Source organism: Lissotriton helveticus, chromosome 10 (genome assembly GCF_964261635.1).
Source record: "Lissotriton helveticus chromosome 10, aLisHel1.1, whole genome shotgun sequence".
Lineage (NCBI taxonomy): Eukaryota > Metazoa > Chordata > Amphibia > Caudata > Salamandridae > Lissotriton > Lissotriton helveticus.
In genome coordinates, this window is record NC_136071.1 from 256,832,316 (window position 1) to 256,844,270 (window position 11,955).

The 11,955-nt window shown below is 41.7% G+C and overlaps 1 protein-coding gene across 1 annotated transcript in view; it reads left to right on the forward strand.

Annotated features, from left to right (window-relative positions):
- Positions 1–11,564, forward strand: part of ACAA1 (acetyl-CoA acyltransferase 1) — a 131,915-nt gene extending 120,351 nt beyond the window's left edge. The window contains exons 9-12 of the mRNA XM_078665270.1: positions 65–244; positions 1,868–1,923; positions 3,167–3,312; positions 10,781–11,564. Coding sequence (XP_078521396.1) covers positions 65–244; positions 1,868–1,923; positions 3,167–3,312; positions 10,781–10,856 — 458 coding nt within the window. The 3' untranslated portion in view covers positions 10,857–11,564. The remainder of the gene's footprint in view (positions 1–64; positions 245–1,867; positions 1,924–3,166; positions 3,313–10,780) is intronic.
- The last annotated feature ends 391 nt before the right edge of the window (positions 11,565–11,955 follow it).

Sequence of the window (11,955 nt, forward strand, 5' to 3'; positions counted from 1 at the left end):
ACCCTGAGACATCTGGTCTAGAAAGGAAGGGACCATGTTCACACCGGTGCTTTATAATCTTCAGGTAACTCCAGCCAAGTCAGCGATGGCGCTGCTGCTGTTCTACTAGCCAAGCGTGCGAAAGCTGAGCAGATGAGGCTTCCAATTCTTGGGATTCTGAGGTCCTATGCAGTTGTCGGTGTCCCACCTGATGTAATGGGCATTGGACCAGCCTTTGCTATCCCAGCTGCACTGGAGAAGGCTGGTAAGCTTTGCTTTCACATAGGTTTTATAGTTACTTCAGTAGTGTTTGGAGCAAAGGTGGGGTACGACACCAGCTAAAGAGTTGGTGACGTCATACATTGGTCAGAAGGGACTTAACAGTGTCACTTAAGCACTCGCTAGGACTAGCTGTGACACAACTCATTAAGAAGCGGCGCTGAATAGACAATGCCATGCCTCCATTAGAGGTATGGTTGAACTGAGGAAAGGCCAGGTGCTCCCAATCTTTCCTCCTACCATTTCTGTCAGGAGTGTAACATTAAAGTCTCTTGATCAAACCATCTGGGTGCCACAGTTTTACGACCACTTTACATTTTGCTAATTTTCCATACATTGACCGAGGGCAAGGACCTTCTACAAGTGGATCTCTTTTGGATTGCTCTAAATGAGCCAAACACACACATTCCACACATTTTGCAATTGGATGAGATGTGCTAAAAAATGCCATTTAAGACCCCCAGTAACCCTTCTTTACGTCCTAAATTCACATTAGGTTCAATAGTTAAAAAAAAAAAACTATTTCATAATTCGTTCAGTCAAATTCACTTTATTGAGACGGTATATTGATATGTTCCCTCTCGCTTGCTTTGGTAGTCCCCTTGTCTGTATAACTTGCTAATAGTGCTTCCGCTGGAGGTTCAGTACTTTTTTTTTGTGTGTAATGTTTTCATTTTAAAAAACAGTTTTTTGTAGCTTTGCACTATTAGTAGAAAACGAAATTGAACTGCCAGTTTCTGAAAAAATGCTGGTACTTTATCTATCATTTTAGTGATAATGTTTATTTAGGAAGTCATTCTGTATGTTCCCAAGGATGTTAAATCACATTAATGTAAGATAGTGTTGCTGTGCCTTCAAACAGTATTAAAACCTAGCTTATTAACTTGCAATTTATTTTTTATTGTTTGGTTCTGAACTATTCATAAGCTATGCTTCTTGAGCTTGGATAACTTGTTTCTGTAGATCAAGTACCAACTAACTTCATCAGGTTAAATGGTCAATTAAAACATGCTGTTTCTATGGAGTCTTTTAGGGATGCCAAAAAAGTTGTCTAGAGTAGGCTATTCAACCACCCAAGAGGAGATGATTTCAAAAGTTACTTAAATGCAGAACTAAAAATAGGATCATCATATCGGCATTTGGCCAAATAAATAAGTGTTATATCCAATTAAAAGAAAGCACAGGCCGCTGGGCTTTAATTCGGGAATAATAACAGGTTTACCATATACCCTATGCATGTGTTATCAGGTTGCCAAGACCTGGTGATAGGGCAAACACTAGAAGTACCAGAGTTACCAAATCATCCTTTTCTCCTGGAGTTTGGGATCGGTTCACTATATATATAATATTTTTTTTAGTAAAAACTGGGACATCTGCGCGAAATTAATTTGAGACTGACAGGCACTATTCTAGGATTTTTAATCATACAGTTAATTATCCCCTACCCTTCTATGCCTTATTTTTCTGTGATACTCTTGTGAGCTTGTTTACTCTGTCTACATTATGTCCATAATTTGCATCGCAGAGTGTTAACTTTCAAACTGAATTGACCGATTTGATAACAATGGCGCTGATAGTGTGTCCTCCCTAATGAGTCCTTTTCTCATAGGTCTAAGCGTACATGACGTGGCTGTTTATGAAATCAATGAAGCCTTTGCCAGTCAGGTGAGACTATCCTCCAAGTGTACCTTCTCGTTTTTTCAGGTTTTATTTTTATTGTACGTTTCTACCTGTAGATAGGGCAACCACCACAGGTAAATTACTGTAAAATTAAGCCAATGGGCAGACGTACATACGCTTTGCTATGAAGCAGTGGAGGAACAGTATGAAGTCGCTGCTTTTCAATGTTGTTCAGCGGATTTCCTGAAGCAAAAAAAAAATCATTAAAATGGAGGTTAAAATTGTCTGAACCACTCACTGCCAACTATTTTGGTAGATGGATCTGTTATCATGAACTGCTTTTCCAGAATAACCAACAGGATTTTCCAATTTGTAAACAGCACAGTGGCAACCATGCTTTGGTCGCTGAGAAAATGACTGCTCAAAGGTGGAAAACTAGAAGGCAGACATTAACTGTAATGTACAGCACTGTCACTGCTTGCCCGTGGGCCCACAGAAACACAGGAGAAGGAAAGATGGCCATTTCTAAATCTGGAGTCTGGTTTTGTGTGCTAGAACACACACTCTCGCACACTCACTCTCACACACACTCACTCTCACACACACTCACTCTCGCACACACACACTCACTCTCGCACACACACACACACTCACTCTCACACTCACTCTCACACTCACTCACTCACACACACACACACACACACACACACACACACACACTCTCTCACACACACACACTCTCTCACACACACAAACTCACTCACACACACACTCAGACTCACTCTCACACACACTCACTCATCTCTCTGGCTCATATTTGGATTCAGGGCGGAAAGCTGAAGGGGACCAAGCCGAAGACTAGTTCAGGAGCACATGTCGCCTCCTCCCCACAAACACCTCTGCGGTGTAGTCAATGCCCTTGAAGCCATCTCCACCACAGTGGCTCGAAACTTTTATTTTCTTCCTTCACAGACTTCCACCTCCAGTCAGATATTGTTTTGAGAGTTATTTGGTGTAGTTAGCAGTAGGTATAAATGAGTAGCTTTGGCACAGAAAGGCTGGCAAATATCTTGCTTTTTTGTAGAACCTGGTGTTTACTTGTTAACAGTTTATCCTGTGAATATAGTGCCTTTTAAGCAAACTTGTAAGTGGGGTAACGGAGATATAACATTCTAAAGGCCTGTTCTGTAAAAATTTTTGACCAAAAAAAAGAAGAATGACATGTTAATTGAAAAAGCTGCATTATTACTTCTTGTGTATAATGCTCTTTGTTACATATCTCGTATAGGCGGTCTATTGTGTTGAGAAGTTGGGAATTCCTGCAGAGAAGGTGAATCCCAATGGTGGAGCTGTGGCATTGGGGCATCCCCTGGGCTGCACTGGAGCAAGGCAGGTTGTCACTCTCTTAAATGAACTGAAGCGCAGAGGAAAGAGGTGAGTTGCGCCTTAACACGCACTGCCTTGCTTACTGTTATTCTCTTGTTTTTTAAGTAATGTAGTACTGATATATTTTCTTAATCCTTCTTAATGTCTCTAAATAGTGTGTTCAGTTCTGCCCAACTAATTATATTGTGTGCAGTGGTCCGTGATATTGCCATTCAAGTGCCACTTTCCCTTTCATGTCCTAAACCCCATGCCCCTAACTTTGGTTTTAGTTATCTCCACAATTATTAAATTTTTCTGATTATATTCTTTAAAATTATTCTGAGAATGTTGACGGACTGTCAACATAAACTACAGTCAACATAAACTAAAATAACAGTGCTTTTGCTATGCAATAGCTACTTTACCATATAGTCCTCCAGGTTTAAGTGCAAATTAAATTATTTTCCATTGTATTCAGAATGTCGGTGAGGACGAATTGGGAAGAGTGTTATGAGGCATAATTGTTCTTAATAAATGGCATGTTACAATTTTTGGAGATACCCAATTAGCCTTTACTACCATAAAACTGACCCAGGTGTCAGAATATGTGTAAATCAGATTATTAACCGGTAGTCACATTACGAGTCAAGTAATGTCATTAATCTTGTAAAAAAATAATCTTGATTGTCCTCTGAAAGAAAGGAAGGACTTGCACAAAACCTGGGGAAGGGCTATTTAAGATTGAGTTGCCTTTACAGACTTAAGTTTGTCATAGTTAGGATAAGTTCCTTCATAGTTTACAAAAAAGGTAAATCTGTGTTTTTTGTTGTTGTTTTTTTTGGTTTTTTTACAACAATATTAGTATTACCCTGTGTGAAAGGGGACAAAGATAAAAAGAAAGAGTGGTCAAAAGAAAGGGAAATGGCAAAAGTGAAATAACAACCAAAAGGAGATCAAAGAAAGAAGATGGAATTAAAAAACAGGAGAAGTAAAAGAAAGGGGAGGCACAAAAGGAAGCAAAAAAATAAGCGGGTGAAGAAATTAAGAAAATCAAAGGAAAAAAACGGATGAAAATTGTAGGAAAGATGTAGATCAGAGGTCTTCAAACTTTTTGATGCCGAGACCCCCCTGTCGAAAAATGTTAGGCATGAGGACCCCCTCCTGACCAAAATGTCTAGAACTTGGTACTCACCATCATCCACAACCAAAAGCGCCCCCAATTCCCACGCCAAATCATTTTACAGTGGGGAAATGAAACTAAACAGTGTTTAGCCAAACCAAAGGTTTGTGGATGACTATGGTTCGTGGTCTTTTGGGTTTTGTTATTTGTTTCAGTTTTTGCTAACCATCTTGGCCAAGTGAACCATAAATTCTGAAGGCCACGAGAAAATGATAAGAGGCTGGCTGCCTAGGTGTCCAGTCACCTAGGCTATAATTATGTTCACGTGGTATAAGTACGGCCATGGGGTATGCCCTTGTAATTTGTGTGCTTGGGCTATACTCAAAGGTCATCTTGAAGCAGACTACCTATGCTCACGGTGCATCTCTTGTCCCTATGACCTCTTTCACATCAGTGCCCCTAGAAGTGCCCTTCTTTGCAGGCCATACGTTCAGTGCAGTGGGAGGCTTAGTATCTGGAAGGAGAATGACATCCATTGTGAAAAGGTGTTCCCATTCACTTGGTGCAGGTGCCGGACAACATGTTGCACGGTCACACTGGCTAAACTGAGCCTTCGTCTTGGGAAGGCCTTTGCAGGGTGAGGGTCAGAAGAGAGGTTGTGAAAGATAGCAAAATACACTTGTCTAGAGATGGAAGTAAATAGACACCCGTTTGATTTTTGTGGGTGACGTTCATTGTACCCAGAGGCAGCTACCAACCACAGGTAATCTAACAAAGAGGTAGACTAGATTATTGAAGAACACACAGGCTGTCGGAGAGGAGCTGGGGTGCCTCCAAATCAGCACACACAGTGATTGTGTGAGAGGCTGGCCTTGACATGAGACAGAAAGCTTTTTACCGCACACCATTGTCTCCTCCTTCTCCCCTCCCCGGTACCTGGTTGATTAATGGTAGCATGTGTTCTATATGAGCTGACGACTCACAAAGCATTTACTGCTGCAGTGTGTCAACAATATCTTGTTGAAAACTATCTTACAGCTACACAGAATGGAAGGTGTACACAGTCTTCACCCTTTATTCTGTCCAGCACGACTGCTCATCCCGGTCTGGTAAAGCTGATATGAACTGGTTCACAATTCCATGCATTAATTCACCACAAGGCATCATATTGAACTCCTGCTACAAGAATGAAAACGGATAGCTTGAAGATTAAGCATTAGGAGCCCTGGTGTGAGGGTGCAGTGAGTAACAAACAAAACTAGCGTATTCACTGAATCTGCAAAGCCACATGCAGCTTTTATTACACAAAATAATAGTTTAATAGCGCACAATCATGACAACCCATCCCACCTCTCTTTCTATTTATTTTGTTTCGAGCTAACTATAAATGTAGCGTGCTTCAACCTCCCTGTCTTGAGACATGCCCAGTGCCAGTCTGCGGGGACTCTGGCGACTTGAGTCAGCTGAGTTTTGTGGATTTATTCATTTATTATGCAGCTGTTGAGATGGGGCCTCTCACACCTTAGGAATCTCGGCCCGGGTGCACGTGGGACAGATAAGCCCTAGAGGAGACTGATGCTACTTGTTTGGTTGCCAGGGAGGAGGAAGAAAGCCCAGACATTTACACTTTGTGCCTTACTACTTACCTAGGATAGCCAGGAGCGCACACTGCGACCTTTACTTCGCTATTCATGCCTTGTGGTGAGTGCATACACAGCATACTTTGCTGAGTGCAGGCGTGAGGCAGAGGCTATTTTCATGTTGTGCACAGTAGAAGCTAACGCACAGGGAGAGATTATTGTATGGAAATGAGCTCCACACCCGATTGTACACAGTTAACATTGCTTATTTATAGCATTTATTCAGTCATGGTAAACTGATCTTCATTGCTTGATTTTGCTCGAGAGTGTCACTCATAGTCGTTGAAATGTCACTAATAATTGCAATGAATTTATGAAAATGTCACACATAGTAATCTGAAACCTTGGCAGCTATCTGACGTGCCCTGTTTAAATAGAAACATTCTATCTTCCATTGTGTTTCTTTGGAGCAATCAATGAAATTGAGCGCGGAGTTAAGGCAGCATAAATAAATAGACACATGCAGGAAAGAATAAAAACGGACAGAACACAGAAAATAAAGATCAACCGGAGCCTTTGCCCAAATCCCCTCATGGCTCAATCGGGGAAACAAATAAGAATCTGTGTGTGTGCGCAAGTCAGTTTCAGTGTATGTCTGAAGCGGGGAAGAGGCAGGTTACCTAATTAAACTGGGAAGCTTTGAGTTGCCTTGGAAATCAGCCGGAAGTAACGCGGAGATCCTAATGAAGAGCCAGCAACGAGCCACAAAGCAGCACACGAGGTGAAAGCAGGGATGGCCAAGGAAGGCAGCAGTGACGGCGTGAATATTGCAGAACTCCCTCGAAGTACAGGCTGCATTGCAAAAGGTCCTGGTCCATCTTTATGGACAAAGTTTGCGGGCATTTCCTGGTATGCATGCTGCAGTCTCTCTGATTGGAGGACATGTTTTGATGACGTAGCCACATTATGATTGGCTTATTTTACCTAGTCCTCCAATCAGAGAGCCTCCTGAGATGCAAGTATTTCTAATCCAAAACGAAGAGGAAACGTTTTGGATATGAGGCAGACGTGAGGCTGGTGAATGCGCGACCCCCTTCTGATGACTCCACGCCCCCCCTGGGGGTCGCGCCCCATAGTTTGAAGACCTCTGATGTAGATAGACAGTACACGAATGAAAGGGAAGCATGGAAAGATATTACAATGGAAAGAAGAAACATACAGAAAAATTAAAAAGGGGAAGGAAACGTGATATGAATGAAAGAACAAATACGAAAGAAGGCAAAAGGAAGTCAAAAACAAAAAGATACAGAAAGAACAAAAGACAACTATAAACAGGCAGGCGGGCTAATGGGGAAATAAAGCAGTGTGGAACAGGAAAATAGATAAAGGTAGCATGAAAGGCTAAGAAAGGTGAAAAGTATGGATTGAAACAGGATCCGAGTGTAAAGATGAGGTGAAAAAAAGAGGCAGATGAGAAAGGCAAGACATGAAATGGGAAGGGAGAAAGTCTGTAACATGAGTTTGAGTTTGGCACGTAATAGTTTGAGGTGATGAGAAAAAGGGGAGAGATGTAAGGGCAAGGTAGAGATTCATGTAAAAGAGGAGGGGGGATATGGAGGCTACAACTGAGAAATTGAGGTGGGTTAAAGAGAGGTGGAGATAAAGGGAAAGTGGTAAATTGTATTGACAATGACATTGGTAGATTGTCGTGGGTATATTAGTAATTTTTATGGTGATACCCTAAGGCAAGCTTCCTTTGCATATTGTGGATATTCTAGGCATTGTGTTGGCACTTGCATAATGCTCTTTACCATAATGTGAGCTTTAAAGGTTCAAAATACATTGACATTAGGTAGTCCGACATAGCAATTTGGGGGCATTTTATGTGTTTGGTTGCTATGATAAAGGTCCCATCATTGGAGCATTGTAAGTAAGTAAGTAAATTTATTGTGTATAGTTAATTAAAACCAGTACATTCGTTACATTTAAAACAATTTCTTAAAATATGATGACAATATGGTCTATGTAATCGTCTTTGTAAAAAAGGCATGCAGTGAGAAACTGCTTTTTAAGACATTATCATAGGTGCTTGTGTCAGAGCCGTTACAATCAATGTACCCTTACATTGATTGTTAATGATCCCACTGAAGATCTATTGATAGAACCTGTAAGGGCTTTGCAATCCGAGGTATAGTTCTATTGTTCGAGCCTATGAGGTCTGTCTTACTTGAGGATTAGCCCTGCTTTCAACTGAGTTTGAGATCGGTTGCTTTTTATTTTCATATCTCATGTTGGGAGCTACAGGGCAGACAGGGGCTACTGGCTCTGCAACTGGGGCAAGTATACCCTTTCTGCACTTGACTGTCAGCATAGTGAGAGCAAGCGGTCACAGGACAAGACCTCAGTATTTATAAGTCAACTAAAATACATTTATATATTTTCCAACCTTGTGCTTATCTTAGCAAATTGGAATACCACACAGTTCAAATAGTAATAAAGTTACAGGTTTGAAGTCTCCTTTTCAAATCTCATTGGAGCGCTACACCCCCTACAGTGCCCTTTACCATCTCCAGAAGATCTCCTAATGTCTACAGTCCATAGTATGAAGTATGGGCATTTGCATCGAGATGGCTTGGGTATCAGTTCACAGCTAGGCCCCATTTTACCTGTTCGATGAAGATGAAGCTCTTGTGATATTGGCAAGTGCGTTCTACAAACCTGCTACTGCAGTAGTTGCTTAAATGATGCCAGACTACGGCAGCAGCATCACGTAGCACATAGATTGCTGGGCGAGTTTAAGCACAGTGGCCACTTGTCTTTGGCAGTTATGGCCTCCTAGGCCAGAGTGGTACTTGGTCGCAGACTTTGCATCCTCTGGGCCAGATCTCTAGTTGGAGTTTGCCTTTGGCAGGAGTGGGCTCTCAGGCTGTCAGGTCTTCCGCATCACCAGAGACGCTGGCTCCTGTTGCGTGGCAGCCTCAACACCAGGCACAGCACCACCACCAGTGTTTCTCTTTCGTTCAACGTCTTGGTGCAGAGAACTGCTCAGGGAGACTCTTCACAATACTGGTTAACTCCTGGCTTCGATCTAGCAGTCTGCTTCTTATTGATGTTCCTCATGCTGGAAACAAGCTGGCCTTCTCCTCCTGTGCTCTCCTTTCTCCTGCAGGGCCAGATACTCCCATTAGCTCTCTGGGGAGGCTGGCAGGTTCTGAAGTGCTAGGCCGACCCCAAGCCTCCGGTACCATTTACTAAAGGGCAACACTCAGAACTAATCAGCGGCCCTTTGCTCACAAGGACTTTATTGAAGTGATGGAAACTGGACTACCCTTTGAAATTCAATGTCTAGATCTCCACCCTCCAGCCAAAGGAATGTGCAGTCAATACACTTCCACTCTCTGCAGAAATTGTATCCACCCTCCATCTTGTGCCATGGTAAAGCAAGGCCCATCAAAATGGATCTCGCTGCCCAGTACTCACACTCTCAACACACATAGTCTTACTACTATACATGTGCTACACAAACACACACTTGTCAAGCACACACAATTGCAGCACAAGGGTGTGGGGCTCACACTAAAGTAGGAATGTACACAAGTGGCAGAAGGAAACCTCTTACACAGAAAAAAAGCCTGGTCAAGATTAATGAATCACAAAACTGGGTCTTGTGTTTCTATCGACAGGGCTAGGCCTCTGGACACACACTAGATTTGGTTGGTTGCAGGACTAATTAATAAAAAAAGAAAAGCCATAAGTTTCACACGCATCTCATTATTTGACCAACCCCATCCTAACACATACCCTACCCTTCAGAGTAGATTCTTCCTCAGAGTGTATGTCTGAAAATCTATGTGAAAGAGACTGCATGTGAATGGCAGTAAGGGCAAGGCAGAAAAAGCTATACAAATTATAGTATGCTGTTTATATTTGCATTTCTGTAATGCTTCAATGCTTTGCAGATGGGTAGCATATTACTATTTGGGTTGGCTTTGAATGGAATATCCATGGAATAGCGTGTCTGTCACATGACCTTTGTGGGTAGTATTGGAATGTGTTTGAGGAAAAGAGTTGTGTCGATTTATATTTTGGCATCGCACCTGTGTGTGTGTTAACGGGAAAATAAGAGCGATAGAAGGCTTAAGTATTAGATGCTGGTGTATAAATGCCAGAAAGTGTGTGAATGTAGTGTGGCCTTAGTGGAAAGTGTTTTAGTGTTGTATGTGAAAACATGTCCTACCAATTGTTTACATGCTCCTGTGCATGTAGGACAATGGTGTGAGAATAGATGCAGTTGTGCATACCTATACTTAACCATTTTGAAGTGTTCTCACGCTTACAGCTTAAACCACATTAACTGTGGACCATGTAAATATGCCCAGATTTGAAGGGTGCTACCTTTAGGAGCTGGAGTTCTTTCAACTTAGGTGTATGTTTTGGAGTCCACATAGGAGTGACAGAGGACCAACCTATAAGAATTAAACAGCCAGCTATAGAAGGCCGCGTCAAATTGCATATCCGGATTATTTGGATTTACTGTGCAATCAAGCCCCAGAGAAATTGGACTGCAATCAATTTGAATGTTTTGTGGGGGCAACATTTGGCACTGGTCTGGGGTGTGGCGGGGGGAGGTGGGGAGTGATGTATATTGAAGGCAGACCTGGGGATAATGATGGCTTGGTGATTGGAGGGAGCAGGCAAGCAGAGCTGTAGTTAAGCCGTGGAATAAGAAGAGTGTAAGAGCAAATATGTGGTTCTTCTCCTGAATGCTAAGCTGAAAAATTAAATAACAATGCATGACGTATTTTAATGTGAGTTTCATCTCCATGTATCTTTCCAGAGCCTATGGCGTGGTTTCCATGTGCATCGGGACTGGGATGGGTGCAGCCGCAGTGTTCGAATACCCTGGGATCTGAGCTATTGAAGGAAACCCTTTTCTACAACATGAATCGGAAGAAACCGCTTGCTGACCACTTTCCTAACTGCATTCTCCACGTGTAGTGATTTACACAGTAGAACTAAAAACTACAATTTACATTAAGTAAACTGTACCTTAGACTAGCCTCAATATTATTACATGGGAATATCAGAGTAATAACAGAAATTGTGATCTCTCAACTGACAACACAGACATGACCTGCAAAACAGATGGATTTGAGTAGGTAGAGGCAGTGACATGTTGGTGTCAGAGAGTAAGAGGATTTCACTCACTAAACTCACTTCTGTTGATCAGAATTATGTTCCTGCGGTTATCTACTGACAGGTTGACAGGGACAGTGCAGTGACAGCATGGTATATTCCAGACCCATATTTTGTTTAGTCTTTCTTGATTATTGGAGCTGAACAGCCCAACAGTCCCCCTCAAGAAGCAGATCTCCCTTTGTTCCCCAGAACTGTGATAATGTTTTGCTTAATACTGTGATATTGCAACAATTCTCAAGTGTTCTAAAAAAAAACCTTGACGATCTGCTCAAATTTGATAATTGCACTTTGTAAATAGATTGTGGCGGTACATCTGCCTCTTGAAGTCTTTAATCTCATTATGCAAACTTTGTATTCAAACGAAGACCAAAGTAAATATTTTAATAGAGATGTTATAATAATAAATAACAGAATAAACCGTTCACATGCCTCCTGCTATGCGTTGCACTACCGAAAGACCCATTGGGTGAAAGGACTGTGATGATGTGTAGAACTGGAAGCTTGAGGAGTGTTGACTTGTGCTGTCTGTATGATGAGATTGAACAAACTTATTTGATGTCATTTGCAGTCCCCCGAATGATTTGATTCATATAGTGTATATAATTTGTGATACTGCAGTGACACAATCTTGACAGGTTAAAATTGTTACACTTTTTAAAATAAAGAAGTTACGACGGAGACTTGAGCTTCTAAAATAATGTAAAATATAGATCAATATAACTCTGTGGCGGTCGCCACTGGCTAGTGCTAGTTATGATAATGTTTCCATAAGATATGGATTTTTTGGTTTTCCAAAAACGTTGGGTCCAGTTA